This window comes from Aspergillus vadensis (genome assembly GCF_003184925.1).
Source record: "Aspergillus vadensis CBS 113365 unplaced genomic scaffold BO88scaffold_36, whole genome shotgun sequence".
In the NCBI taxonomy this organism is placed as follows: domain Eukaryota; kingdom Fungi; phylum Ascomycota; class Eurotiomycetes; order Eurotiales; family Aspergillaceae; genus Aspergillus; species Aspergillus vadensis.
In genome coordinates, this window is record NW_020292074.1 from 49,415 (window position 1) to 75,529 (window position 26,115).

Sequence of the window (26,115 nt, forward strand, 5' to 3'; positions counted from 1 at the left end):
ATAGCATTCCTAGCCCCGTCACAGCAGCGTGCATTCGATACCAACCAGCGCTTATTCTGAGAACATTTGATTGCCGGTTATTGTTATTTCCGAACCTCAGCATGATCCACGAAAGTATTCAAGGGGTCCTTCAGGGGCATTACCTAGCACTAACAGCTGGTATAGTTAGTGCAACCCATCCAGACGTAAGGGGTTGGCGGTTGCTAACACGTGCCTTGGATGATCACAGTTAGTTCTCTCCTTGGTAGGAAAATGTTTTTACGAGTTGTACATCAACCCTCTGCATAAGATCACCGGTCCGAAGCTGGCGGCGATTACCCGTCTGGTGCATATGTATCACTCCCTTATGGGCGATGAGCATGTTTGGGTGAGAAATCTGCATCTGGCATACGGAGACACTGTCCGGATCTCGCCAGATCAAGTCAGCTACTCGTGCGCCGAAGGGTGGAGAGATATCTACGGCCATGCCAGTGCAACAAAGAAGTCCACTGAAAAGGACATGCGATTCTTCGGTACGACACTGAATAGAACCCCGGACGTCATTCGCGCCAAAGCTGCCGATCATTCACGCTTTCGCCGAAATTTTTCACATGCTTTCTCAGACAAGGCTTTGCGCGAGCAGCAGCCGCTCATCGCTCATTATGCGGACTTGCTCATCGATAAGCTCCGAGAAGTTGTCCAAGCAGATCCCAAGGCAAAGATCGAAATGGTTCTAATGTACAATCTGACCACGTTCGACATCATGGGTGACTTGACATTCGGGGACCCACTGAATCTGCTGGAAGGTACCGGCAACGTGGGATGGGTGACATCGATCTTCTCCAGTGTGAAGATCAATTCACTCCGACGTGTCGCACGATACTATCCATGGTGTTCCTATTTCTTGAACACTCTTCTTCCTCGTTCCTTGAAGAAGCGACAAGCGTCTCATTACCAGTCATGCAAGGACAGGGTAGACTGGCGGGTTGACCAGAGTTTGGATCGGCCTGACATTTGGGGCTTGGTCATGTCGCAGAAAGAGTCCCTGCGCTTGAGCCGTGAAGAGATGTACGCCAACTCACAACTGTTCATGGTAGCTGGGACGGAAACCACTGCAACGGCGTTGAGCGGCCTCACATACCAATTGTTGCTCAACCCCGACAAACTGGAGAAAATCACCAAGGAGGTCCGAGACGCTTTCGAGCGAGATTCGGACATCGATATGCTGCGCTTGGCACAGCTGAAGTACTTGAACATGTGTATCGACGAGGGCCTTCGAATGTATCCCCCTGTCCCGACAGGGATGCCCCGTCTCACTCCGAAGGAGGGTATGGAAATCTGCGGCGAATATATACCTGGCAATGTGAGCAAAGTTACTCAGCTAACCTGTTTTTTCTTTTTTCTTTTTTTCTTCCTTGCAAGTACAGCCTTAGACTAATGTGCACATGCAGACGGCTGTCTCCGTACACCACTGGGCGACATATCGCAATCCACGAAACTTCACCCGGCCAGACGACTTTCTTCCGGAGCGATGGGGTAACGACCCTCAGTTTGCTGGCGACAACAAGGCTGCTTGCCAGCCCTTTTCATTCGGCCCTCGCAACTGTCTGGGGAAGAAGTGAGTTCCCCTTATCATAGTGACAGTGCTCTAGTGAGCATGTCTAACATCTGAACTAGTCTCGCCTATCATGAGATGCGACTCATCCTAGCCAAGGTCCTATACCACTATGATCTGAACCTGGCACCTGAATCAGTCGGCTGGGACAAGCAAAATACGTGGACGCTGTGGCAAAAAAACCGATTGATGGTTCAACTGACCCCCCGGGCTTAGACGGAAGCCATTGATGCACATGTTAGTGTCTAGTGAGGATGGGAGTTTGTGTACAGGGTTAAAATAAGACCTGTTAGTGTCCAGAGCATATGGGCTTGATCTATGTTGGCGAAAGTTGATAGTGGTGTTCCTGTTTGGAGCTCAATGATAATATGATGGTTCTCCCAGTTGTCCTTCTCTACAAACTATCCAATCAACCTCATCCGCTCGGGTCAAAGAGCCCACGGTAAGTGCCGCCGATACAGCGCGCTCCCGGTACTTGACCTGATGGACAAGTTTAGTGTGTAGTGGTATGTAGTCACAGTACCTTAACAAATGGTATCCGACAGCAACGTAAAGACCGACGTAGAAGCCACCAGAATCAGCGAGGAACCCAGCACTTTGCGGATGGCAACAGGACTTCCCGAAGTGGAAAGGCACTGGCGGTAAGCCGATAGCGCATGACGTCATGTGGCATTGTGGCAGCGCTTGGGAGGCGACGTGTCCAGCGCAAACAAATTCCGACCGCCAGGGATTTGCGATGCATCGTCGGGAATCCCCAGCTTGCCCATGCTGGGTGGAAGATGATTACATGCTTCATTATGACATGGTCGGTCGCTAGGGTATGACGTCTGAACAGGGTTTTGAGCCTGGACGGTTCCCACGGTCGCATAGTCTAGAATTCCCGCTTACTGATCCAGTGTGACGAAGGAATGCTCTAACAAGGCTAATACACGGGATCCTGCGAGATTTGTGTGGTGTCGGCTGATCATACCGATCATTTTTCCTCCAAACAGCTCATCTCCCAGCGAGAGAAGCCAGCGTTGCTGTGGATGTTATGCAGCATAGCCTGGCATTGTTCTAGTGACGGAGGAGGATGCAGAGAGGGAGCGACAGTGTGGTATTCGGTCGTGAATGCTCGGCAGCTCAGTATACAATGTGGTGGATGGCATCTAAGCTTCGTTTCTGATATTTGTATCACACCGTTAACATTTGCAGAAAAACTAAAACCGAAAACTTGAAACGATAATTTCCCATTGGCCGGTAATTGTTCCAGCTATGTTAATCGACCTGGGGTTTCACCAGGAAGCGTGGTTCTGGACTGGACGCTGGGTCGGAGCTCGGTGCTTTACGCCGCAGAATCTGACAAGATACCTTCATACCGGTTTCGCCCAGACTACCAGCAACCTCACAGCAAAGAGGTAGCTCAAATGATCGAGTAGTTGTGTTGTAGTCAGTCTGAACCCGCAGATGGCTAGTCCATGACTGCCACGTCCGTGCTCTGTAAAAGAAGCCTGAAGGGCAAGAGACTCTCACAACATTGCCGTCGATCCTTAGCACGCACAGCCTGAACCGCCACCGATGTATGATCCTTATTGGTACGCTTCACTGCTAAACCATGCGCGGCAGACTGTCGCAAGTGCAGCTTAACATGGCCAAACCTTTCACCGATTTCTGACTCTGCGGTATCGAGAACCTTCCCCCGTGGATTCAATCTATTTTGTGCCAAGGTAAACCCATTTTGAAGACTTGTGCATCTGACTCCACTGCTCTGTTGTGTGGCCGAGGTCAAGGAAAGTGGGCCTTATTGGGCCAGGCATTGTCATGCTGATAGGCTTAATGTGCAGCGACAAAGCGTGACAGGATTCCGACGTTTCAGCTAGTACCGGAAGATGTTTCGATGGGTGACGATGACTGGCACGATCTCGACAAGACAAGGTCAGTGACAGGCCGTCGACAATATGAGAAATGAGGGGGGATTCATGTCACGCCAGTTGCGATCGCCTCTTACCAATATGGGTAGGATTTCCCTTCAGCGGGTGGATGATTGGCTACAGGCTTGTCTCTCACATCCCGGTGATGTTCGGCAATGTAGACTGGAATCCAAACATGCCTGGCAACAAGATTGTGAAGTACGGAGGAATAGACTCGAGCTTACCTGATGTTGATCTAGGCCTCTGATACTGCCAGCTGATAGTGTACCCTGTGTTTCCGGAGAGTCAAGTGAAGGGTCACACCTGCCTAGAACGGTCGGTTCAGCCTAATCTACATGAGTGGAGGCGTGACAGCTGCACTAGACCAGGGTAATACCAGGTCTGGGTGCGCTCGGAGACGCCCACCGATGCAGGAAAGCTGTTGAGGTTAGTGGACGCCAAACGAAAGAAAATTGTCGACAAGAATTGAAGCTAGGTGATGCAACCCAGACGACGACGGGCGTTTTCCGAATGGCTTAGTCTGACACCTGGTGAATTGAGTCGACAGGATTGGACCCTCCCATTTCTCCGAGATGGGCGACGTGGACTCAGAATGTTTTGGCCCGCAATCGGAGCTATTATTCGATAATCGCGGACGCTAGGGTAGGGGCCGCGATGGCTCTCTTCTCTCCTAGCCGATAGGGGATGTGGATTGTGATGAATGGAGGGGAGGGCTCAGAAGGGGGGGAGGGGAGAAGAGAATGAATGGAGTGAGGGAAAAAAAAAGAGGCGACTGAATCCAGCGACGGAAAGGGATGATAGTACCAGAGCAAGCAAACATCCATGCAAAACGGGAAGGATGGGCGTGATCATGGCCTCACATGATCGGCTACTTACTGAATTGAGAAGGTTGATGGCTGAGGTGTCGGTGGTTTGTTCGGTGGTTGCTGCATCGAGCTCGGCTGGACTGGTTGGACTTTCTTCCCATCGACCATGCCTTTTTACTCTTCCTACCGCCAAGGATATCTGGCTCTCCCTTGAGACATTTGTGTCACCTCTGATTGGACTTCGGAATTGCTCGCGTGGGAATCAGATTTCCCATCGGTGCCCGAGCTCTGGTGGCGCATCGTTACTGTGTATCTGCTGGCCCTAGTCTCCTGTACATACAGGTAACAGACACAGAGGCCTGCTAGTATGGCGCACTTGCTGGCATGAGGGTCCGATTACCACCAATGAGTGAGCCAATACGCGGGACTACTACTACTGTATGTTTAGGCCCATTCTCCGGTCACGAAACCTTGCAACCTGAAATGCAGACAGCCAACTTTGCCTGCAATGCGGGTGAGGTGACGGGTCTATTACCGGCCGGTAAAACCCATGGCGCAAGATTGTTGCAAAAGACACACAAAAGGCAAGCCTATTTACATACTTACCTACCCTCGTACCTCTTGCCTAATACGATGACACTAGGGACCCGCTTATCATGGACGCATGCAATGTCGTAGGTCCAAGAGAAACTCGTACGGAGCGTAGCGTGTCAGCCCTCCCCTTCCTTCCCGTCATTCCACCCGAGCGCATGTCTTGTCTCGGTCTCAGCCCGTCCAGTGTGATTCGAGTGTGATGTTGGCTGGACGACCCAAGCCTCTGTCACTGGCTGTGGTGGAGATCAGGCTCCTCCCTTCATGTGTGTCCTTCCCAACTGGGTTAATATCAAACTCCCTCTGCGAGGGGGGGCAAGTGACAGCACTACTGTGTACTCTAGTCGACGATGTCAATTAGCAAGCGCTCGCTGCACGACGATCTGGAACATCGCATTGCCACCGAATGACTCGGTCAAACGAGGCGTGTGCGATGCGATGGCGTAGCGCATAACCCCAGCGGCCCATAGGCTGAAAGAAGGCCTGAGGCGAATAGGCGGACGCCTGAACGGGTTGACGGGGGGTGAGTGGTTTGATCGGTGTATTGGGCGACATTGTCTGGAAAACAGTTCCGTGAGGGTCAACCGGTTCCTGTCCGTCGATGTCAAAGGTCGAGGCGCAGAAATGAACTCATAGTTACATTTGAGGATCTTCAGATAGGCGACGCTTACTGCGATCGCAGGCCCGCGGCGCGTCAGGTGATTCGCCCGGAAACCCGCCGGGGAGAGGGGGGGGGGGGGGTGCCGACCAGGTTCCACCGCAGCCCATGCAAGCCTCCATGGGCTGGCCGGCAAAGAACTGAGTGGTCGGCTGTTACTTCCCCCTCGCCAGTATCTTGATAATTGGAGGTAGCTGACTTTCTGCAGGCGCGATCAGTAGCGTGCCGCTTTTTGCCACTGCCGATGGACAGCCTCCACACACCCCTGGGTGATTGACTGGGTCGCAGACTCCATGTGTTCATGGCGGCGAGGGGGGGAAGGGAGGGGAGAAGGGATGAACAAGAAAAAGAGAGTTAAGACCCGACCTGACCGGACCTGACCTCGGGTACTAAACCAATACAGTATTGAAGTAATTTTAAAGGTACATCAGGTACCCATATTGTTAGTATATCTAGTATCTTGAGGCAACCAAGTCCAAGTATCTAGTATCTATCTTGGTATTTCTTTGGTATTATGGCGGGCCTAACCAGGTACACCCGCCCAATTGAACTTATGTAGTTAGTACTCCATAATTTCCTTCCAGTGGTACTCACTCGATAAACTACCAAAGATGGGAGTTGCCAGGTACAGGGCTCCCGAAGGTCCCAGTGATGCGGTCTGCCTAATCTCAAAGCGGTAAATAGAGATAGGACCCAAACTCCAGTCATATTTTCGGACCTTGTTTGTTTCTCAGGTCTCGGATGGGAGACGTTCGTTCGCTGCTTCATAATCTGAATCCCATGGCCTATGCAGGTTAGCCCCGGGAACCATCTGGCAGGATAATGAGGGTATTTGCCATTTGGGTTCTACCGGCTCCGACACTTGGACGGCCGAAGATACTTCCAAGTTCCCCATTTGACACTAGCGCCTTCGGTAGTGATTGGGCGGATAGCAGTGCCACCAGCGACAGGCCGGGCCAAGACTGGGGCTGCCCGCAGGCTTTTCCTCTTTGGGACTGGTGGTTCCCGATCCTCTTTTTTTCTTTCATACGGAACAAGTTACCAACAAGTACTACTGATTCTTACTGACTGACTGACTGACTGCAGTGAATACTCTTTCTCCCCTCCCCGGCCGGAAGTCTCGACGGGCCCGCGGAATTATGTCGCAGCCTCTGCTACTTTCCAGAAACATCAAGGTCTGTTCTTACGGCCTCCCATCCGCACTGCTGACTGGCTGCCGCGTTTTAAGCTTCCTTCCCTCTGGGTCTTTGAGAGTCTGGGTGCTGGACTCTGTATTTTCCTCTTTTCCTAATTTTTTTTATTTTTCATGCTTCTTTTTCTCTCACTGCCTGCATTTCCCCTTTTGGTTTTGTCTGTTTTATACTCGGATTTTGCTGTCCCCTTCCAGTTCCATATTGGGTATGTATAGGGATTTTCGATTTCTTCGCACCCTCTTGTCGCCCACTTCGTCTCAATGGCGTTTTCCTTTCACGGCCAGAATTTTTCATTCCATTAGTCTTACCTTATTATTTTAAATTTCCAAATCTGTCAATTTTGACCTCTGATTTTATTTTATTTTTATCCTTCCACTTGGCTCCCGATGCAGCCATAGAATTAGGCCCGGAAAAGCAAATCCTTTAACAATTGGGCCTCCGGCTCCATATATAAAATTCGGCCTTTAGAACAGTAGCAACACGTTCATTGTTACTACTACTACTGGCAGCTCTTGCTGAATAACCTTTTGATTCACCATTGTCGCCCTTTCTCTTGCCTTCTTTTCCCGGTATCTGGCTTAGTTTACCATTTGTCAACCACTCAACAAACTAATTAGACGGCCAATCCCATCATTATTCCCACAACAACACTATTGCCAGCTCCTCCCGCCAACCGAACCCCCACCCCCCATTGAAACTCCCTGTATCCGTTCCCTCGGGTCGCCGCCCTCTTCATCTCTTCGCCTTTTGTCCTTCTTCTCTTCTCAGGGCGACCTCCCCTCCGTGTGGTCGTCTTGTTGTTCCTATCATCGTCATATATGTCCGACTCGCAATCCTCCTCCTCCCGCTTTCTAGCACCCGCTCCTGGCCAGCCCCCAACTGCCAAGGTGGCGGACAATGTAATTCAGGGTCGCAAGCACAAGACCACCGCCTGCAAGGCGTGTAAACAGAAGAAGCTCAAGGTGTGATTTCTTCATTAAGCCCGTTGTCATTGGTATCTTCGTACCATCACATCGTGTCCCTGTTCGTCGGCTGATCCCCTCAAGTGCAGAGGTGATCCACCATGTCAACACTGCGTGGCAAACGGCATTCCGTGCTTGGTCGACGAGATGGCTGACATGCGCCGCAAATACGCCATGAAGCGGAAATTGGACCGTCTCGAACAAGCGGAAGAGACGCTACTGCGACTCATTGACGCGCTCCGCGAAAGTGAGAGCAAACGTCTCGCCCAGCTCTTGAATCTCATCCGAAGTAATGCCTCCTTCGAGGAGCTCCAAATCTTTCTGGAGCAACAATTTACTGGGCGCGAAATCGAATTGACCCCAGAACTGCGCGAGATCCAGAGCCAAATATCTCGCCCCTCCGACGATGATGAGGAGGCGCAACCGCCTTCGCAACCCCGATCCTCCCGCCGCGTTCTGGATGTCCGCCGTCTCGCCGATAATCCCGTTCATCAAGTTCCTGCGAAGCCATGGACAACGGTCACTGACGACGGTGACCTGGTATCTCACCTCGTTTCGCTGTGGTTGACCTGGACCTATCCGTTCTTCCACTGGCTGGATAAGGATGCTTTTCTACGGGACATGCGGGCCGGCAATCTCGACTGCCGGTTCTGTTCCCGCTTTTTGGTCAATGCCATTCTCTCGGAGGCTTGTGTAGGTGGACCCGATCTTTTGCACGTGTACCATTCACCGCAGGACTAACTAACTAACGTGATGCTGATTCTAGTACTACTCTGACTATGCTGAGGTGTTCACCGTTCCCAACGACACGCTCACGCGGGGCGATCATTTCTACGAAGAAGCCCGTCGGCTCCTGGAAGAAGAGGAGGGAGGAGCTACAATACCAACTATCCAAGGTCTATTGGTTCTATTTGTCCGGTAGGTGTGTGAAGCTGCATGCAATGTGGGCCATGCTGATAGTGTTGGACTTGCAGGATGGTCCTGATGGGCAAGGACCGATTGGGTTGGATGTATCTGGATCTAGCTATCCGGGGGGCGGAGGAGTATGCGGAACGCCATCCTCCTGGGATAGCCGGCCAGGAGGCAGACCCTGCGTTCGAAGAGGCCGTGAATAGGACTCTCTGGGGAGCCTTCAACATTGCTTCGTAAGTGAAACCCCGTCTGGATAACAGGAGCATTTACTAACTGGGATTGGTGGCAGGACGGCGACAGTTTCGTTGATGAAGCATATCAACGTCAACCCCCCGCAGCGTCCACGCATCCCCGTCACCCACGGCGACCCGGACGACCTATGGTACCCGTACCCGCGAGAGGTGGACGCCGTCCGTGGGCATCACAATTGTGTTTTCGATCGATGGTGCGACTTTTGCTGCATCATGATGCAGATCAGCCAGGGATTACATGACCCCGAGCACCTTGTTGCCCCATCGCAGATGATCGGGTTTGTTGATGGCATCTACAAACAGCTCCAGGAGTGGTACGCTCGTTTGCCACCGTGCTTAAATGCGGATGTGGCGACTGTCCCCCACGTTTTGAGTATCCAGTGAGTGTCTTTGCCTCTCCCCTTCACAGGATGCCTCCTTCTTGTGTGCGACGCGGTGTGCTGATTCGCCCCCACCGTAGTATGTTTTACCATACCACCGTCATGCAGATCTTTGGGTTTCTCCGATCTAACCGTGAAGTGGCTCTGGATGTGTCCACAGCCGCACATGCACGGCAACTCTGCCTCTCGTCGGCGCGCCGGGTGGCAGCGCTGCTGCGAGTTCATCGCGACAAGTGGGGCATCGACCGGATGGCGCCGTCGACCATTCAGTGGTGCAGCATCGGCATGTTTACCCTCATGGAGGCGTTGGACTCTACAGACAACCGCAATGCCTTCGTTGAGCTGTGCGTCATCGCCCGGGCGTTCTCACGGCGCTTCCCTCTCGCCAAGGGTATTCTACGGATGATTCAGCTCTCCGCGACGCAGACGGAGGTGGCTCTCCCCGACGAGACCGATGCGCTGTTTACCGACTTCGAGACGCTGGGCTGGAAGCAGCGCGACGCCGAGGAATTCAGCAGCTTCTACCCGCACTTTAGCTCGGTAGTGCAGCAAGGACCAGCGCGCCAGGGGGACGTGGATATGGACCAATTCCTGGCGAAATGGGATGGGTTGAGTCTCTCGCAGACGAACCAGGGTTCGGCCGCGTCGGAGTCCGATTCGAAGCGAGGCAGCTCGGCTGACTGAGGATGGCATCACCCAGCCACCCGTATTCGAACCCTCATATCTTTGACAAATCCGTGACGAAGTAATGAACCATTACCACTAATTCTAGATCAAAATGTGTTACATGATTCCCTGCGTACATTTTCCCTTTCTGGATAGCACTATCCCAGTATAGCCTTCCCGCCCATATCTCGGGATTCGGTGTCTGCCGGTGTGAAACTTGGCCCCGATGGAATGTCTTGGAGACGTGGAGTGTGGAATAATAATAGCGATCGACATGTGACGTGTCTCCGTTGCCTGGCGCCCGGAAATTTCTTCCGCCTTCAATTCGCAACGCGAAATTAGCGGTCGGCATCTTTTTCCGGTGGAGACTCTCTCTCTCCTCGACAGTGTAACTTTCCGGTTTATGCTGTGCTCCGCAGCTAGCCCTGCCTTGCTTCATCCGAGATGTTCCACCTAATTCATCCCACGTTGTCCGTGCGTTCACACAGACTACCGTGGGTCACTGCGTTTGTCGCTGTGAGCTCCTACGGATGGGGAGAGAGGCATTGGGGTTCTAGCACAATGATTATCGACTGTTTACTGTCACGTGTGAACAAGAATCTAGGGCGTTTGAAGGCATCATAATTGCCAGACAGGCCTTGCACCGATCACTGGTGGTTTCATCGTGGTGCTGACGAGTAGCCGAGGGTCAAGCAAAGAACGAACAAGCAACACCATCACACCAGTCCAGCCCACATTAGATTGCTTGGCAATGCATTGCAACTACGCACACCTACTTTCCGGCATTCCTGAGAGATTAATTCAACCTTGTTGGAGTGGTCTGATGTGCTGTGAGGTGTATTCTTCCACTTCCTTCCCCTTCCACAGTGTCCGCCTGAGGATCGAATCCAAGGCGGTCGGAGGCGATTCGCCAATCATACCAAACAGCGCCAACGATCAAGTTGCGGGCTAAATTTCTACGATCCGTCGGAGCTGGCCATCCCCACTGCGATGCTACTCCCCTGCCAGGAATTGGTTTCCGTGATGCTTCATCTGCTACGTCATTGTGTCGGGCAAGCGGATACTTCGGGATCTGGTTCAAATCCAGCTTGCATGAGGACTCATACAATTGGTGTCGCGGGGTTTGAGAAGTGTAACACCCCACCACCCGCCCCCCCCCTTTGGAGATTGGTACGCGGGATTTTTTTTCCTTCTTTATTTCGTTCAGAAATGCCTTGTCAAGGATTAAAATAGATTTGCATCGTTTACTTTGTACGAAGAAGTGCTGTCGGTGAATGGGTCGCATTGTTACATCGCCCTCCTACTTTTAGCCTTCGCTCGATGGGTCTGTTAGGGGCTTGGGGGACAAATGACCCTCTCCACTATCATCTGATTGTCTCCGGGTTCTCCTGCCTATTTCAATCCCGAAGCTGGGTCTTATCTGGTAGTGGTCAGATGCCTCCACTCGAGTGCTATGCAGCTAGAGTAGTACGGAAATATATTTCGATGGTATATATATATATATATATATCCTGTACCCCTAGTAGATGAACCTTGCCGCCTGCCTGCCTACCTACTATTATTCAGCGTCCGAGTTCATTACACTTATGTAATGCTACAGGTAGCACTACATAATAAATATCAGACATGCTGAATAAACAACTACATTTGTACCCTTCGCATGGGTGTCCATTCCACTGAACTCACCAGTTGTCCAACTGTGTCTGAAATGAAATGTAGATGGTACTAACCAGTACCTGTCAACGAACTTTATTGTTGTGCGCACGGAGCACAGTCCTCCGCCAACATTTCTCTCTCTGCTGTGTATTGCTACTCTTGCCTCAACGCGAACAAAGAGCAACAATACTATTCTTCAGCACCATTGATGAATATTCACCAAGCAAAACACTAAGCATTAATCCAATCACATAGTTGACAATCCTCCATCTTCAACTCAATACTGCGACCGTCATAATCCCCGGCTGCCAGACAGACAAGACAGACAGACAGACAGACAATGGCATTGAACTACCCGAAAGCTTAAAAAACTAAACCCACGCGGGCCAGATAATCTAATCAACCCAACCCACCAAGGGCAGGATCTACGCGTCTTTCCATCCCGCCATCGAAATTTTCACTCACCACCACTGCATCCCCCAGCTGCATTTTACACGTCCGAAATCATGATTCAGGTTGAATCGCAGACAATAGCTGCGTCTGCGACTGCTCCCGCGGACAAAGATGTCGCTTGGGCCATAGTCAGTGAAGAGGCGGGGGAGATTGACCCCGCCGTGGAGAAGAGGGTGCTGCGCAAGATTGATGCATTCTTTATGCCTGCTATGTTGATTGGTTCGTCATTCTATCTTCTTCATTGATATCTTTGGTGGTTATCTTGTTCGAGATGATTAGTTAGATGGGTAATGTAGCATATTGTTGACTTGTGAATTATAGGATATGGATTTGTTTACTGGGATAAGGTTCGTCTTGATTATAACCCGGCTTGATATGTCTCCGTCAATTAACTAGAGCTATTGTTTGTAGGCCATCCTTGGAAGTGCATCACTATTCGGTATGACAACCGATCTGCAGCTCCAGGTCATGGATTACTCTACTTCGCCTGCCACCAAGGATACCTCCCGTCTCAGCTGGGCCACCTCCATCTTCTACTTTGGTATGATGGCCGGGTTGTACCCCATGACCTTTGTCCTGCAGCGGTTTCGCATTCAGCACGTCCTGGGTCCGGTCGTGATGCTGTGGGCTATTACTTGTGCTGCGACGGCGGGAGTAACCTCGTGGCAGGGGTTATTTGTGCAGCGCTTTTTCCTCGGTATTCCTCCTGCTCTACATTCACATGTCATAAGTTACTGACTATATAGGCTTCGTTGAGAGTGTCATTCCTACCGGTTTCATGACGGTTGTTAGTGGATATTACACGCAGGACGAGCAGAGTCTGCGACAGGCATGGTGGTTCTCCGGTACCGGATGGTTCACCATTATCGGAAGCGCTCTCAATTATGCGTTTGGACAGATTGATTCTGGGAGCCTCAAGTCTTGGCAGTATATCTACATCTTCGCCGGTGTGCTGACCTTTCTATTTGGGATTTGGTGCTGCTTCATGCCTAACTCCCCCGTCGAGGCGTGGTTCCTGACTCATGAGGAGAGGGTCGTGGCCGTGGAGCGCCTGCGTCGGGGACAGACCGGTGTGCGATGCCAGGTAATCAAGAGAGATCAAATTGTGGAGTCGTTCCTGGATATCAAATTGTATTTGATTGCTATTATGATGGCTGCAGCGTGAGTAGTCCCCCAAACCTGATAAGCGTCGCTAATACATCCTAGTTATACTATCAACGGCGCCATTTCCGGATTCGGCCCCCTGATCGTATCAACCTTTGGCTACAACACCCTCGACTCCATCCTGTTCCAGTTCCCTGTGGGTGGCGTCTGCCTCATCTTCATCCCTCTCTGCGGCTATATCGGCATGCGCGTCCCGAACACACGCATCCCCATGCTCATCGCCTGCTGTCTCCCCGTCATCGCCGGCTGCGTGATGATCTGGAAGTCCGAATGGGGATACCACCCGGCAGTTCCAGTTGCCGGATACGCCATCACCGGCTTCTTCGGACCTGTGGTAAGCCTTATCATCACCCTCGGCGCTAGCAACGTCGCCGGCGCGACCAAGAAAACCGTCATGGCGGCCACCGTCTTCGTCGCCTACACTGTGGGCAACATCATCGGGCCGCAGCTAGTGAACAGCAAAACCGTCGACCAGCACTACCCCGAGCTATGGGAGGGAATGGTGATTTGCTACTGTATCACCATCGCCGCAGCGGTCGCATTGTACGTTGTCTTGTGGCGTGAGAACCGGCGTCGCGACGCCATGGATCTGGACGAGAGCCAGCGTGACAAACTGGCCTTCCAGGATCTGACGGACAAGCAGAACCCGTTTTTCCGCTACGTGCTGTAGCAGCAGCGGCAGAAGAACCAAAAGCTATGTATATTATTATTCATCAACATTAGATAGACCAGTAGAATATTCCACTCCATCATCCGCTATAATGATTATTCATATCACCTTCTGCGCGATCGTCGCCTCCCTCTTCCCTAACCACCATCTCTCCCTCCACCCCCTCCATCTTCTCAAGTACCTCCTTCTTAGCAACCCTGCTCTTCAATTCCCTTCACAGCCCGTGCATGTCTCCGGACAAGCACCCGATTCTGTCTCTGCGTGAACCACACCTCTTGCTTCTCTGCCACCTTCTCCAGTTTTCTCCTTCCCCGTCCTTATATGCAGATCAAACACGAACTCCAACGGCGCCACATACTCCCTAAGTGCATCCATCTGTCTCATCATCGGATTAAACCACCTCTCACCCTTCCAAATGATAAACCCCCTAGATTCCAACTGAGTTCAATGGATCAGTACCGATGGACTGTCAGTTCGGGAGGATGGGAGATAATTACACTGAGGCCAAGATGGACGCCTGATCACCGCAAGGATATACACTGCTAGTCAGTATACGATGCAGACTCAGTTTGGTCCTGGCATATATTGATCGTGGCGTGTATTGCCTCCACACTGATTTGTCAACCGATGTGTTGTAAGGCAGACACATAAGCTTGAATTAGCAATTACTATTATTATCACTACCTCCTCCAACACACCTACCCATCCAACACATTATACATAACCCACAATCCTCAGCAGAAGAACTCAAACCGCCCCCGCCATCGCCTCAACATCATCCTTCCCACCCGCCGTTGCAGGCGTCCCCGTCGCCGAAGTACCAGCCATACCCTGCCTCCTCAACCCCGCCAGAGTAATACTCTCCCCCTGCAGGAGATACATATACCAGTAGTACGTTCCTACGAACAGCCCACCGCCGATAATATTCCCCAACAAGGTCGGGATAATCCCCTTCCACACATACAACCCCACCGTGATATCCGGCGCATCCAACCAAATGGCCAATGGAATGAAGGTCATATTTGCCACGACGTGATCGAATCCCAGCGACACGAACGCGAAGATCGGCCACCAGATGCCCATGATCTTTGACGCGAGGTCACGGCCCTGTAGTCCGAAGAAACAGGCCAGACATACGAGCCAGTTGCAGCCGATGCCGCGGAGGAAGATTTGTTGGAAGTGCGGAGTTACTTGTTTCTTGGTCGCGAAGGAGATGACTTCGCTTTTGTAGGGGTCTGCGGAGAAGATTTCGCCGTCTGGACATGGTTAGAAATATGAATTTGGGGAGAGAAAGGAAGGGGGAAGTACAGCCAAAGATAATCGCCACGACAAATAGCGATCCGCAGAGATTTCCCCAGAATGTGATGAACCAGTGGAGCAGCATCTTCCACCAAGGGAGTTGGCGCTGTAAGGCTGCGACCGTTGTGAACTGGTATCTATCATCAGTGCTACACTCTTTGGAATTGGGGAGTAAGAAGATAGACACACCATGAAAGATCCCGTGCACAAATCCGCCCCTGTCAGGATGATCATGCACAATCCATACGGGAACACCAATGCACTAATCGTGCGAATCAACCCCGGCGCATTCTCCTGGAACCAGGTACTCGTGTTCGTGCTCAGAGCGGTTCCGCATGCCAAGGCAAGTAGACATCCTGCGGAGACGGAGCTGAGGAAGACCTTGTCGAGACGGGTATTACCCTTGACGATACCTGCTCGGGCGACGAGGTTGATTACCTCCGTGGGGGTGTATGCGTCTATACTGATAGACATGGTGAGGGTATGTATCTAGTGTGTAGTGGTGTGCTGAGGTATTTCGACTGACCTACGTGGGGAAGTGAAGACCACACAGCCCTATATACACCACCGAAGCACTGCGTAGAGCAAAAACAAACAGTTAGGACCAATCACATAGCGTGTATACTTCTTATCGGATCGACATCGAATGCTCAGATTCAGGCTGAATAGAGTTCAGCCCCAGCATGTCGAGGGTCCCGCTGGGGTTCTTGCCAAGACCGGCCCGGACGAGTCACAGCTTCGCATCTTATCAGGACTGAGACTGGCATGTCGACATCTCCGCGGTGAACTCGGCTGCCATTCAAGGGATAACTAGTACCTGAGAGGGTGTAGCGTGGTAATTGGCTAGTTGGTTTGTGTCTAGCATGAATGAACCCGGGATATCCCTGCATCCCCGAACACCTTATCATCTCAATTGCCGGGGAACATCTGTTCATTGACGGTGTGGGGGATCATGATGCCTGTGCGTGACTCCGTCAATGACACTATTGTGTTGATCTATCATGGCTATTGTTCTCGTGGCTACTTGTTCGTGGAGGCTTATCGGGGAGAAGCTTCGTTGAGCGGGACTGGAGGAGATGGTGGTGATTTAGAGTTCGATAAGCTGGTTCTCTGGTCTTGGTTGACAGGATAGGGCTTCATGTCAGTGTCATAGGATGGCGATCTTCGGTGGTCCAGCTGGTGCCGATCGGTTACTTCTGTCATAGTACAATTTGAATTTATGATGAGTAGATGTGACTGTGAGTGCTTATCATAATCAGCGGTGCCAGCTATTACACGATCCAAATTGGTCATCTTCGTAGAAAGTGAGGCTCAGAGATATTCTGTAGACACTCCATCATGCATGCAGAGAACCCGGTGCAAGTTAAATCCAAAATACTGACTTTGTCAAAGTTGCATGAAACAAATTCAATTCACACCCTGGCAGCCAACAAGATTAATCTTTTCCCCCGACCGCACTTAAGCTCACATCTATTTCATATGCATGCAACTCAAATCTCATATTATGGTATCTCTATATCTGTATATACTCTAAATCTATATGTCTATGTACTCACTTCTGCTCTGCAGCCTGTGACATCCCCGGCTCTCCATCCGCCGGCACCATAGGCTCATCCTTGACGGGTCTCTCCTTTTCCACCACCTCCGACTTGCGCTTCGTACTTTCCTGCAACTTGCGCATATAGCGATCCGACTCCGCCGAATACTTGCAATGCGTTCGAATAACCGCACCATACTTATAGAATAGAAACGGCGCAGGCATACACAACAGCGAGAGAAACGCTGGAATCGACGGTGCCCAATGTATGCCCACTCCATCATACATATACGGCGCAATAATTGGGAACACCGCACCAAAGATCGACCGTAGCACCGTATTCGCAGCCAACACCGACGCCGCATAGATGGTATACGAATCAATCAGATAATTCATAACCCCAAGGTATATCAAAATCACCCCGAACCCGAACGGTGCCGTCGCAATAATACTCACGATCCAATGGATAGACGGATAATCCGTCCACGCGAACCAGAACTGACTGATAGGGATCGCCAACGCCCCAGGCATACACTGGATAAGTCGCGTCTCCGGTGGCGCAAACCCTCCATGTTTTTCCTGCACCTTGATGTAATGCAGATTAGCGGGGATCGTGCACGCACACCCCAGTATCATCCCCACCGCAATGCCCAGGAAAGCTAACCCGCCCACACCAGGATTCCACCCGCGCACATCCTCATACACAATCGGGAACGCAGCGAAGAACATGTACAGCGTCCCATACACAATGGCAATGTACAGTGCGAACAACAGCACAATCGGCTCACGAAACAACAACACCCACGGCCGAGACATCGTCGTCTTCAACAACCTCGGCAAAGAAACCGTCCCCTTATCCAACTCAATCTTACTCCGATAAACCCGCCCCGTCAGCTGCGAGAGCCTATCCGCGCGAAGTCGCAACAGTCGCGGGGCATACGTCTCAGGGATAGAAACCGCCATGAGCAGCCAGATAAACCCAGCCAACGCAGCCAGGAACCCCTCTACCCAGCGCCATCCGGCGCTCATGCCCAGGAACCCACCGATGATGGGCCCGATCGCAGGACCGAGGAACGGCGCCGCGGCGTATAAACTCAGCGCTAAGCCGCGCTGCCGCGCGGTGAACATATCGGAGATGGTACCGCCTGCGTTCGTGAAAGGAGCGGAACCGAACGCACCGGCGAAGAATCGCAGAATGCAGAGCGTCCAGATATTCTGGGCGCCGGCACAACCCGCTGAGAAAGCGGCCATGCCCATGCAGCTGAAGAAGAAGGGGAGTTGGCGCCCGAAGACTTCACTGAATGGGGCCCAGAGGAGGGGGCCGACGGCGAAGCCGAGAACGAAAAGAGAAAGACCGATTGTTGCGACTTCATCGCTGACGTTGAAGTAGGCGGTGATTTCGCTGACGCTGCCGCTGTATACGGAGGAGGTGAGGGACACGGTCAGCGTGCAGGAGGCTACGATGAGAGTGATGGCGACTTTGCGGCCCAGGCCGAAGAGCATCGGGTTGCGGTTGTCGTTCGGGATCCAAGACACCACGTACGGGTCGTCTTCGGTTCCGTTGCCGGGGAAGTCGTATTCCAGGACTTCTTGGGTGATGGCTGCTTGGTCGGTGAGGAGGCGCCAGAAGGGGATTTTGGACCGGTAGACCCCTGGTGGGAGGGGTCCTTTGGTGAGGGTGTCCTCCATGTTGTGGATGTTTTAGTCGAACTTTTCTATTACTTTTCTAGAGTTGGTGGAACTTTTGACCGGAATCTTTCATAAGGTATTAGGCCTGGCGCAGCCAGGGGCATTAAAAGGGTATTAACAACGAACGACAATGCACATGGCAAGCCAGTGAGCAAAATAACAGCGATAAGCAGAAGAATGCGGCCGACCACTCATTTATCACTAAAATTCTATCGCTTGCGTTGAAACCGGAAACTAGAGAAAAGACACTAAAAAAACGGGGCATTCCGTGTGGCATCCCGACCCACTCTGCTGTTGGAACTCCGAGTTGCCACTCACCCAGCAGCATACAGACATGCTCTCAGTGATTGGTAAATTGATTCGATTACAAGTCGGCTTATGGATGCTGCAGAGCAATTTGTAATACGTGTCTTGCATTGGACTAACACCCATTTTTGCTCGTGTGATATGCATGGTCAAATCCCGAGAAGTGGTGAGATCGGATATCGGCACGCCTGGGTCTCGGGAGGCTTGGACCCAACCTCGGTTGGAGGTCAGCGCAGACAATTATGCTGGGGCTAATGTAGTGTATAAGCTCGGTTAAGCATTGGCTTGGCTATGCTTCAAGTTGCCCGATGAGGTCCATTCTGGCCATATTTATTTCTGATTTACTATGCCGAAGTCAATGCTATGTGCTGTTCCTTTGCACATAAAATAGATTCGGTTGCATGGCACGGCTTCTTCTTCCGTGCTTCTGTGCCGGGGCTTTTTGGCCAATCATAACTTCGCCATTTGTGTAAATCTGTGCGATCTGCAATTAGAAGCTACTTCATACTCACACGATCGTGTTCGAGATTACTGCTACACATGGTCGATGACTATGCATTAGTTCATTCGTAATCTGCAACAATTCTTCTTGTCCTGTTGAATTAACCTAGGGTATGGGAACCACGTGGCATCGCCGAAACTCAAAATCGTGTTTATTGAAATATCTATCCTAAGTTGGTATATGATGAAAATCAGTGCTACCTGACATGTCAGCTCTAACGAACACCCATGAACTCATGATGGATTTATTGACTCACCGTCACATCCTCCCAAGACTCCCAGCCACGTCCCTTAACCTGCTTGAGGTCTTCTTCTGTGATCTCTTTTCCGGTCGAGAAGTACCCAGAATGGATCTTCGCATCGATCTCTACGCGCGAATCTTCCGGAATCATATCTAACCCAGTTAACCACAACTCCCCCCATCAGCATATGCAGGCCAACTCACCATCCGGAATAGGAATACGTTCATAAATCGGAATGCCCTGCTCGACAATCGCATCATGCTTCATATTCGACATGGACAGCATGCGATCAATCTTCGTAATGCCCAACCAATGCAGGATGTCCGGCATCAAAGCCTGAAATCTCATCTAAAATACCGTTAGCATCACCATCAACACCTTCTTAGGAAAAGAATGAACACTCACATCCTTAGTCCCCGCAATATTTTCCGTCCTCTGAAAATACTTATCGGCAGTATCTCCACCCCTCTTCCTCGAATTATACACCAAATACTTCACCACCTCACCCAGCGCCCTTCCCTCCTTTCGAAAATAAATTACCACTCCACTCCCACCCCCCTGCGCCTCCTTAATCGCCTCCTCAATCCCAAACGTCAAATACGGCCGACACGTACAAATATCCGACTGAAACACATCCGACCCATTACACTCATCATGAATCCGCAGCGCCAGTCGCATCTCCGGATCAGATACCCGTTCTGGCGGCCCAAAGATATAAACCGTCAGCCCGCCAATCGGCGGAAGAAATACCTTCATATCAGGTCTGGTAATCAACTCCGGATAACTTCCCCCGGTGTGTTCGAACAACGCCCGGCGCAGATCCTTCTCTGATACGCCGAACCGATCAGCCACACCGGGGAGATACCACACGGGCTCCACGGCTACTTTGGTGACCTTCACATCCCCACCTTCATTGAGAACGATGTTCCCGTCGATAGGGACCCGACCGCGCGCAATCGCATCCGTTATTTCAGAGACACGCATCGTCGCCCTCGTCACAGCGATGGTCGGCCGTACGTCGACCCCCTCATCTAGATACTTCCCGTAGTGCTTGACAATATCATGGCCGAACGGATCCATCGAGACGATCTTGCTCTTGTCCCCCCATGCATCTTGGTAGGGGAAATTGAATGTCGGCTGCGTGTTGAGGAAATTCGGGCGGAAGTTGGGCTCCAGGTCCCCTGAGGCGATGGCGAGCGCGGTGTAGAAGGAGTAGCTGCCGCCGTGGGCGCCGATCGCGTTGCGCTTGCTGAGGGTGTTTTTGCTGCGGGAGACGATTACGGGACCGCGGGTTTCGGGATCTGAGGAACCCCAGGTTAGGGGGATTGGGTTGGCGACGCTTTGGGAGGGGTAGGTTGTTAGCTGTTGTGGTTAGTGAGTGAATGGTGATTTGGTAGAGAGGAAGGGACGTACGACGATGCGGTTGCTGTAGGCGTCCGTTTTGGAGGAAGGTTCTTGTGTTGCTGTTGGCATGGTGGGTGGGTGGATGTGATGTAAAACAACAAAAAGGGAATTAGATGGGATAAATGGTGTACGAGACGTGATGATGAGAGTCATCACAGGGGAGTGGTGGGTTTATATGCTTGTATTGACTTCTGTCCAGACTGCCCTTCGGGGTAGATGTTGTGCTGGATAGGTGATAGGGTACTTCCGCTTTCTGACTATCTGGGGACAGCTGGAGAGAGCTATCAGCATCGCCATGATGGAATAGCTCCGATAGTAGCTCAGATACGATCGATCTCTCGATGATAGACCCTGGGGTGCGGCCGATAGCCAATAAGAGGGGCCGATAAGAGGGGGCTGCCGCTTATCTTGTCTAATCTTATCTCTGGTACTACGTATCTATGTACATCTACCGCAACAGTATGGCTTGTATAGTGACTTGTATGTAGTAGACAATGTGCAACGAGTTGGTTCAAAGACTTCTCTTGATTGTGTATAATAGCCAAACGGCATGAACAGTTTGTGGAGATGCATAGAGTACACCGGTTACGATACCATTAAATAAGAAGAGAACAGCGTTCTTATTGCACTATCAAGGCTACATCTAGAACAAAGTGCCATCTCCAGAGTTCAAAATCGGACTCGACTTCGTTTCAGGCCTGTACTTCGCCGCCAACTCCCTGCCTGCTTTCCATGATCCCGCCTCCAACATCTGCGGCAATGATAACTGAACAGCCCCAAACTTGCCGCTCTGCAGAATCCGTTCATGTAGCTTATCCAGCAACGCAACAGTCATAGCCCTCCACTCTACAATTTCTCCATCTGCAACGGCAAAGCACGGAAGGCTTCCTCCTGAGGTCCGTAGTCCTCGTTTCTGTGCCTCGGGTTTAAGCGTCAATACGCCCATGTCTATGAATAATCCTCCGTTACGGTACTCCGGGAGTCCGGTTCCCAGCTCTGCGTTCTGCCATTTTAGGGACAGAAGTCGCTCAAATGGAACTTTCAGGGAGTATGCGAGCCACTGTGTGAGCTTGTGGAATGGTTGGATACTGTCTGTAGTTGAGGATGGTGATTGCTCTGCGAGCACGGCGAGTGGCCAAGCGTCGCCGATGGGGTAACCGTTCACTTTGGTGCGGTCGGATGGCCAGATGGGGATGAGTGTTTTCTGTAGGACATCCCAAAGAACCAAGTAGTCGATGGAGCCTTTGCTCATAGCAAGGAGGTAGTCTAAAAAGTACATCAATTACCGGGCACTATATTACGTTGACTGGTAACTGACCTGCTATTTGCCCAGGACGGCCAGATGGCCCAAAGATTTCTGGAAGGTTTCTCAATGACTCGCCCAGTCGTTGGAGAATATGGACCCGGGCAGAAGCTCCAAGAAGTGGGTTGCTGGAATCATCGACTTGAAAGCCGCGAAGTAGTGTGTCTACACTGAGGGTCCGCAGGGCCTCTCCTATTGTTCATCGTGAGCAATGACATGTCCTTGCCAACAACGCCGACAGCACGTACCATGAACCACATCCTTTCTCTCAGATCCCGTGTTGGCAAAGTCACCGTTCAAGAACATATACAGTGATGCGACCGCGATACCCTCGCTCCGGGTGAAGACGGCCCCGGTTTCTTTCTCCACGTAACGCCAAGTATCTCCCGCACCGGCATCGAGAAGCACGGAGACGAAAAATAGATCCAACAGACTTCTGACTTTCTCTTTATCATCATATCCGGATGCATCCCATCGCTCGATCAGTTTCTGGATTCGAGGCACGCCGCCTACGTCGAAGTGCTGCCAGCGACCGTGGGGAGGGATTTGGTCGTAGCGGTCCGGGCCGAAGTCGCGCTGAGTAGATGGTTAGGGATGATTTATGAATGTATGAGAGGCTACTTACCTGGATTATGCCTGCAACGTAGTCCACGGTCGCATCGAGACGCTCAGGGTGGTAGTCGTAGTGGTGCAGCTTTCCTTGTTCAGCGAGGCGGAAGACGATATTGGCTCTCTCGCGTACGGCTTCCAGACGAAGCAAGTGTCGGGTATTGGAGTCCATCGTGTTTCCTTGACCAGGTAATCCAGGTTTCGGGTGGATTTGAGCACTTCTCTTCTCGAGGCAAAAAGAAGATAGATGTGTTGTCAACAAAGAACGTTACACTGGATGAGGGGATGAGCACAACAAAGCGGGGAAGGCGCTTATCGCCTCGGCTGATACGGTATCTTATCTGATACCAGCGACGATAACCGCTTTGTGAAGATGGGCGGACCTAACTATGAGATCGGAGGATGGATGCCACAGTGATCATATCATTCTATATTTTAACAAAGCCAACGTATTTATAGCAGGATATTTCCACTACATTACACGTCAGGCATTAATTCCCATTCATTTCTCTTCTCGTTGCATCAATACCAACCCACTGTATCCATCATGACAGTCACACTACCCGCCAATGTTGATCAACCTCAAAATGATACTTTCACATCCCTTCTCTCACAACTCAGGGATCGATCCCTCAAGCCCTCCAAAGTACGCAGCCTAGTGCGCGACATGACAGCAACCATGACAAAGAGCCTGCACATCGACGTACCCAAAGATGAAACGATAGCTATCATCGTGGTGCTACGCTCCGGTCTCGCCATGTTCGATGGTTTCGTGGACAACATCCCTGAAGATGTGTCGACAACTGTCTATCACATGGGCATTTTCAGAGACCAGGCGTCGTTGCAGCCGGTTGAGTACTACAATAAGCTACCTGTGAAGCCGGCGCACATCAAGCAGGCTTATATTTTGGATCCCTTGATTGCCACGGGCGGTACAGCCGCTGCAGTTATCAGTATATTAAAGTGAGTTTCTGGAGTATTGTAATTTCAGAAAGTTACTAATAATCCCAGGGATTGGGGAATCGAAAAGGTTACATTTCTTACTATGCTGTCTACTCCGGTTGGGTTGGGGCATGCAGCTGCCGTGTGGCCCGAGGGTAGCCGATTTGTGGTGGGTGCAGTTGATCCCGAAGTGGATGCGAAAGGATATGTTCAGCCTGGAGTTGGGGATATTGGGGATAGGCTTTATGGGACAGCATTTGATTAGGACATAATCGTAATAGAATTGTACAAGATCGTGAAGACTTACATTCGCACCTTCGCTCTTGCCAAATGAGATACAGTCTGTACCCTTCTCTCGCCCTTTGATCCCCTGTATCAGTTGACCGTATGAAACCGGAATCGATGTTTTGGCATTACAGACAATTCTAGACATCAGGAGGCCCTCACACATATTCTAAGTCAACTGCTCAAGGTCAAACATGGTCCAGAAAGTAGCCTGCCAAACAGCACCATACGCCCAGACACGGCTCAAAATGACAATCTTATCAATAAAGTAGCCATTCCCTTATATAAAGCGAAAGATATTTACAAATCCCCGGGATTTTAAGAACCAACCCGTCACCTGTACACCTCAATAGATAATCTAAACCCTATAGCGAACCCAATCCCACCTCTTAATGAGTCGTTCCATAGTACCTATCACCAAAGTCTCCCAGACCAGGACTAATGTAGCTAAAGCAAAGTCAGCAACCGATCTACTCAAATCAAATAAGCACACTTACTTCTGAGCAGTCAACTCCGCATCCACCGCCGCAGCAACAACCTTCAGACCCGGAAACCTGCCAGAAATAACATCCAGCCCCTTCTGCGACGACACCACATTAACAAGAACAATAGATTCCTCGGGAACACCATTGCTCGTCAAGTTCTCGACGGCTTTGATCACAGAGCCGCCGGTCGCAAGCATGGGTTCCAGGAGCAGGACGACTAGATCATTGTTAGTGGGTTCTCCTTTCCTGCCAACCAACAAACCACCACAAGAAAAGATAAGACATACTATCATCCGTAATCCCCGCCGGCAACTTCGAGTAATAAATCTTGGCGATGCTAGTCTCCTCATCGCGCTGGATGAGCAGCTTACCAAAACTAAGTGGTCCACTGCGCATGCTTATTCAGCACACTTGAACACTCTCCAGATACAGAAAGGAAACACTCACGTCCAAGTATCCCGCAGCGCCTGTTCCATACAAGCACCGGCGCGGAGGATACTGACACCGCAAACCCCCTTCGTGAACCGGATTCCGGTGTAGGGTTTGTTGATCGGGGTAGTAACAGTGTATTCTTCTGCGGGGACATGACCCAATGCTATACATCTACTTAAGCCGTCATCCCGATAATTGATAGATGATTGGATATGGAGTAATACTTACCGGCCGTAATCAACCGGCGCACAACCTTCTCCACAGCAGCGGAAAAGTCCCGATCATTAGTATTCACGTCCCGGATGATGGTCATCAAATTAAGCAGAGACCGGTCCTGTTCCAGGACCGTGATGCGGTCCATTTGGGTAGTCCAGGCTGCTGCGCTAGAGGATTCCATGGCGTGGATTTAAGTTTGGACTATTTTTTTTCGATTGGCCGGAAGTGGGCGGAGTGATGGTTGAGGTGTTGTGATGAATTGTTGATTGAAATGGATAATTTGGGCCACCCTGTGGATAGGACTGACTATATGGTATAGATTGAACGACTTTGGGGTTAGTTTCGACCGGCGCTGATTTAGTCGCGTGCTTTACGCCTATCGTGTGAAGAAAGGCGGAGTGAAAATTCGGAGGGAAAAAAGCGCGGGGTTTTGCGGTGCGAAAGGACGATAAGATAAGCGGGGTGAGGATCTAATCTAATCTTATCTGGGATGGGTGTTGGGCCTGGGAGGAGTGCTCCGGAGAGTTCTTGTTAACGGTCGCTGTTGTCCAGAAAGAATGATAAAGTGCTCAGTCGAATCTTCTATGATATTACAAGCACTCCGATAGGATACCTGAGAACGTGCAGTCGTAATGGCTACTGTATGACTCGCCCCACGCTCCGACTCCCTGACGTTGGAATAGTATATTCCTGTCGATACTGTGAAGATAGTCGACTTGTAATAGTATGAAGAGCAGCAGAAGCCGTCTATGTGATAGCACGGAGCTCCGTTCAAGAAGACAATAGCTTGACAATACAGATCTCATATATTGCCCGATGTTCTTGGCGTGATCGCAGAGTATCGAATGAAGAGCTGTCTGCGCAGGTAATCAATATGCAGCTTTTTGGCAGCTTGTAGCGGTTCTCTACTTCTGCGCATCACTTGAATACTATGAGATGCCCCCAAATTTTACTAATGTCACTGTTGAGAAACCGATGCATTGGAAAAGCGAGGCATCT

General features: G+C 51.0%; 9 protein-coding genes across 9 annotated transcripts; 4 read left to right on the plus strand and 5 right to left on the minus strand.

Moving 5' to 3' along the window:
• Positions 1-101: 101 nt before the first annotated feature.
• On the plus strand, positions 102-1,810 carry BO88DRAFT_458632 (cytochrome P450; the record flags this gene model as incomplete). Its single annotated transcript, XM_025711055.1, has 4 exons — positions 102-164; positions 230-1,342; positions 1,431-1,597; positions 1,657-1,810. 4 exons carry the CDS (start codon positions 102-104, stop codon positions 1,808-1,810), a joined length of 1,497 nt encoding a protein of 498 aa, XP_025557541.1.
• A 5,827-nt stretch (positions 1,811-7,637) lies between these two features.
• Positions 7,638-10,229, plus strand: BO88DRAFT_408933 (fungal specific transcription factor domain-containing protein). The gene is made up of 5 exons (XM_025707832.1): positions 7,638-8,407; positions 8,481-8,632; positions 8,689-8,859; positions 8,916-9,257; positions 9,338-10,229. The coding sequence occupies exons 1-5, from the start codon at positions 7,862-7,864 to the stop codon at positions 9,939-9,941; spliced, it is 1,815 nt and encodes a 604-aa protein (XP_025557542.1). The 5' UTR covers positions 7,638-7,861; the 3' UTR covers positions 9,942-10,229.
• A 1,856-nt stretch (positions 10,230-12,085) lies between these two features.
• Positions 12,086-13,866, plus strand: BO88DRAFT_458634 (putative MFS transporter; the record flags this gene model as incomplete). Its single annotated transcript, XM_025711056.1, has 5 exons — positions 12,086-12,251; positions 12,354-12,379; positions 12,444-12,729; positions 12,779-13,193; positions 13,239-13,866. 5 exons carry the CDS (start codon positions 12,086-12,088, stop codon positions 13,864-13,866), a joined length of 1,521 nt encoding a protein of 506 aa, XP_025557543.1.
• Positions 13,867-14,567: 701 nt separating this feature from the next.
• BO88DRAFT_475627 (formate/nitrite transporter family protein) lies at positions 14,568-15,639 on the minus strand (the record flags this gene model as incomplete). Its single annotated transcript, XM_025711884.1, has 3 exons — positions 14,568-15,122; positions 15,175-15,295; positions 15,355-15,639. The coding sequence occupies 3 exons, from the start codon at positions 15,637-15,639 to the stop codon at positions 14,614-14,616; spliced, it is 915 nt and encodes a 304-aa protein (XP_025557544.1). The 3' UTR covers positions 14,568-14,613.
• Positions 15,640-16,572: 933 nt separating this feature from the next.
• On the minus strand, positions 16,573-18,528 carry BO88DRAFT_447435 (MFS transporter; the record flags this gene model as incomplete). Its single annotated transcript, XM_025710369.1, has 3 exons — positions 16,722-18,528; positions 16,634-16,676; positions 16,573-16,605 (listed from the first exon to the last, which is right to left on the minus strand). Exons 1-3 carry the CDS (start codon positions 18,389-18,391, stop codon positions 16,573-16,575), a joined length of 1,746 nt encoding a protein of 581 aa, XP_025557545.1. The 5' UTR covers positions 18,392-18,528.
• A 915-nt stretch (positions 18,529-19,443) lies between these two features.
• BO88DRAFT_398502 (GTP cyclohydrolase II) lies at positions 19,444-20,913 on the minus strand (the record flags this gene model as incomplete). Its single annotated transcript, XM_025705320.1, has 4 exons — positions 19,444-19,592; positions 19,644-19,788; positions 19,846-20,802; positions 20,854-20,913. The coding sequence occupies 4 exons, from the start codon at positions 20,911-20,913 to the stop codon at positions 19,444-19,446; spliced, it is 1,311 nt and encodes a 436-aa protein (XP_025557546.1).
• A 543-nt stretch (positions 20,914-21,456) lies between these two features.
• On the minus strand, positions 21,457-23,026 carry BO88DRAFT_408937 (URC4/urg3 family protein). The gene is made up of 4 exons (XM_025707833.1): positions 22,773-23,026; positions 22,396-22,723; positions 22,163-22,339; positions 21,457-22,110 (listed from the first exon to the last, which is right to left on the minus strand). The coding sequence occupies exons 1-4, from the start codon at positions 22,926-22,928 to the stop codon at positions 21,488-21,490; spliced, it is 1,284 nt and encodes a 427-aa protein (XP_025557547.1). The 5' UTR covers positions 22,929-23,026; the 3' UTR covers positions 21,457-21,487.
• A 188-nt stretch (positions 23,027-23,214) lies between these two features.
• BO88DRAFT_375624 (phosphoribosyl transferase) lies at positions 23,215-23,995 on the plus strand. Its single transcript, XM_025704341.1, has 2 exons — positions 23,215-23,719; positions 23,768-23,995. Exons 1-2 carry the CDS (start codon positions 23,304-23,306, stop codon positions 23,961-23,963), a joined length of 612 nt encoding a protein of 203 aa, XP_025557548.1. The 5' UTR covers positions 23,215-23,303; the 3' UTR covers positions 23,964-23,995.
• Positions 23,996-24,239: 244 nt separating this feature from the next.
• BO88DRAFT_447439 (uracil phosphoribosyltransferase) lies at positions 24,240-25,502 on the minus strand. Its single transcript, XM_025710370.1, has 5 exons — positions 25,129-25,502; positions 24,916-25,063; positions 24,756-24,856; positions 24,481-24,685; positions 24,240-24,430 (listed from the first exon to the last, which is right to left on the minus strand). Exons 1-5 carry the CDS (start codon positions 25,295-25,297, stop codon positions 24,373-24,375), a joined length of 681 nt encoding a protein of 226 aa, XP_025557549.1. The 5' UTR covers positions 25,298-25,502; the 3' UTR covers positions 24,240-24,372.
• Between the last annotated feature and the right edge of the window lie 613 nt (positions 25,503-26,115).

What these genes read in the sequence shown, in the direction of transcription:
- BO88DRAFT_408933 (XM_025707832.1), top strand. Translation starts at nt 7,862, where the DNA reads ATGGCTGACATGCGCCGCAAATACGCCATGAAGCGGAAATTGGACCGT. An exon ending in CTATTGGTTCTATTTGTCCG is followed by an intron (nt 8,633 to 8,688) that starts GTAGGTGTGTGA and finishes TTGGACTTGCAG; the next exon opens with GATGGTCCTGATGGGCAAGG. An exon ending in GGAGCCTTCAACATTGCTTC is followed by an intron (nt 8,860 to 8,915) that starts GTAAGTGAAACC and finishes GATTGGTGGCAG; the next exon opens with GACGGCGACAGTTTCGTTGA.
- BO88DRAFT_408937 (XM_025707833.1), bottom strand. Translation starts at nt 22,928, where the DNA reads ATGGACTCCAATACCCGACACTTGCTTCGTCTGGAAGCCGTACGCGAG. An exon ending in ACGTTGCAGGCATAATCCAG is followed by an intron (nt 22,724 to 22,772) that starts GTAAGTAGCCTC and finishes CCATCTACTCAG; the next exon opens with CGCGACTTCGGCCCGGACCG. An exon ending in CCGTCCTGGGCAAATAGCAG is followed by an intron (nt 22,111 to 22,162) that starts GTCAGTTACCAG and finishes TGTACTTTTTAG; the next exon opens with ACTACCTCCTTGCTATGAGC.
- BO88DRAFT_375624 (XM_025704341.1), top strand. Translation starts at nt 23,304, where the DNA reads ATGACAGTCACACTACCCGCCAATGTTGATCAACCTCAAAATGATACT. An exon ending in GCAGTTATCAGTATATTAAA is followed by an intron (nt 23,720 to 23,767) that starts GTGAGTTTCTGG and finishes TAATAATCCCAG; the next exon opens with GGATTGGGGAATCGAAAAGG.
- BO88DRAFT_447439 (XM_025710370.1), bottom strand. Translation starts at nt 25,297, where the DNA reads ATGGAATCCTCTAGCGCAGCAGCCTGGACTACCCAAATGGACCGCATC. An exon ending in GCGCTGCGGGATACTTGGAC is followed by an intron (nt 24,857 to 24,915) that starts GTGAGTGTTTCC and finishes AAGCATGCGCAG; the next exon opens with TGGACCACTTAGTTTTGGTA. An exon ending in GGCGGGGATTACGGATGATA is followed by an intron (nt 24,686 to 24,755) that starts GTATGTCTTATC and finishes ACAATGATCTAG; the next exon opens with TCGTCCTGCTCCTGGAACCC.